Genomic DNA, 1,986 nt, shown 5'->3' on the forward strand with positions numbered 1-1,986 from the left:
ATGAAAGTTAACCACAGCTGAGAAAATTTGGTCATGGTTGACAAAATTTGGCCTCAGTTGACAAAATTTCACCTCTGTAGATGAAACTTAACCACAGCTGACAAAATTTGGCCACGGTTGACAGAATGTAACCTCAGTTGACAAAATCTGGTCTCTGAGAGTGAGATTTAAGCACAATTGACAAAATTTCACTTCTGTAGAGGAAACTTAACCACAGCCGACAAAATTCGGCCACGGTTGACAAAATTTGGCCTCAGTTGACAAAATTTCACCTCTGTAGATGAAACTTAACCACAGCCGACAAAATCTGGTCACGGTTGACAAAACTCTGTCACAGTTTACAAAATTTCACCTCTGTAGAGGAAACTTAACCACAGCCGACGAAATTCAGCCACGGTTGACAAAATTCTGCCACGGTCGACAAAATTCCACCACCGCAGTTGACGAAATCCGCCCACGGTTGACAAAATTCCACCGCAGCGGACGAAATTTGGCCTCCGAGGATGAAACCGAACCACGGTTGACAACATTTTTGACAGGTTTTTTTTTTTTTTTTTGCTCTTTTTCCGCTTTTCTTGCCTCAACCTCTTGTTGCGCTTCACCGCTTCGCCCCCAGCGGGTTTTGTGCCAGCGGCGCGGCGGGTCGGCGTCACCGTGACCAGCACCTTTCGCGCAGTAGTAGGTGGCGGTGTCTTCGGCCTTGAGGCTGTTCAGCTGCAGCCGCACTGTGCTCTGCCCGTTGTCCCTCGAGATGGTGGCACGGCCCTTCACCGCCGACGCGTAGCCTGGGTATCTACCATCGCTGCTAATAGCTGCGATGCTCTCCAGCGCCTTGCCGGGCGCCTGTCGCACCCAGTTCATGCCATAACTGCTGAAGGTGAAGCCGGAGGCCTTGCAGACGAGGGTGATCCCTCCTCCGGGCGCCTGGAGGCCGCCCCCGGACTCGTCCAACGTCACGGCCGCCATCAGCCCTGTGGGGAAGGACAGAGAACGTTGACGGAGCCGCCGCCACAAGGCCTCGCACCCCCGGGCCCCACCGCGACCCCCCCACCGAGCCCCATAGATCCCCCATCGAGCCCCACAGCGCCCTCACCTGGCAGGGCGGCCAGGAGCAGGAGGGAGGAGATGCTTGGGCTCATGGTTGCGGAGCCGGTTGCTGCTTCCCCGGCGGAGTCCCGGCGCTTTTATGGCCGCCCGGGCTGGGGGATTTGCATGGGGAGGGGCTCGGCTTCGTTAGCGCGCTAATCGCGGGCCGGGATGCGCTTCGTCACGCTCGGCGTCGTCCCGGCTTAACGAGGCCGGCTTTGTTTTTTAGTCGACGCCGGCGCACGGATCCGTGGATGCTTTTCTTTGCGGTTTCTCGCCTGCCCGGCTTAATTTGTTGATTGTTTTGTGATTAATTGGGCGTCCCTCGGGTTGATTAAGGGTTTAATTGCCATCCCGGCCTCAACTCCCGCTTCCTCGTTAAGTCGCTCCTTTCTAATTGTCATTATCCACTCATTCGCTGCACCAAATCCTTTGATCCCAATGCTGATGTGAACCCGTTCCACCCTGTCCCCCCTCAGGCCTCAATGAAGGGCACCTAATTAACGATTTTAGGTAATTAACTCAATTAGGTAACCTAACTATACCATTTCTGCACGAATCCTTCATTGAGTTCTTCTACGGCGATCCCCATCGGGAATTAATTGGGCGCCATTAATTATTTAATGGCCGCTTTGGTGTGAACTCGTGTTTCTTCCTGAAGTTACACCCCTGTAACCCCCAGCATGCGTTAATTGGCTGTAATTAATTATTTAATTCCAATTTAGCCCTCAACTCATCATTCTTCATTGAGTTATACCATTGCCAACACTGCTGTTCATTGATTAGCTCTAATTAATCATTTAATTTTAATTTAGCCATGAACTCATGCTGTTTCTTCATTAAGTCATACCATTGCCAACCCCTCCATTTGTTAATTAGCTCTAATTAATCATTTAATTT

The 1,986-nt window shown here is 51.5% G+C and overlaps 1 gene segment (V, D, J or C); it reads right to left on the reverse strand.

Moving 5' to 3' along the window:
* Positions 1–387: 387 nt before the first annotated feature.
* Positions 388–1,228, reverse strand: LOC110392010. The segment is given in 2 exon segments: positions 388–971; positions 1,094–1,228. Coding segments are annotated over 2 exon segments (630 nt in total).
* Positions 1,229–1,986: the final 758 nt, after the last annotated feature.

This window comes from Numida meleagris, unplaced genomic scaffold, assembly GCF_002078875.1.
Source record: "Numida meleagris isolate 19003 breed g44 Domestic line unplaced genomic scaffold, NumMel1.0 unplaced_Scaffold744, whole genome shotgun sequence".
NCBI lineage: Eukaryota > Metazoa > Chordata > Aves > Galliformes > Numididae > Numida > Numida meleagris.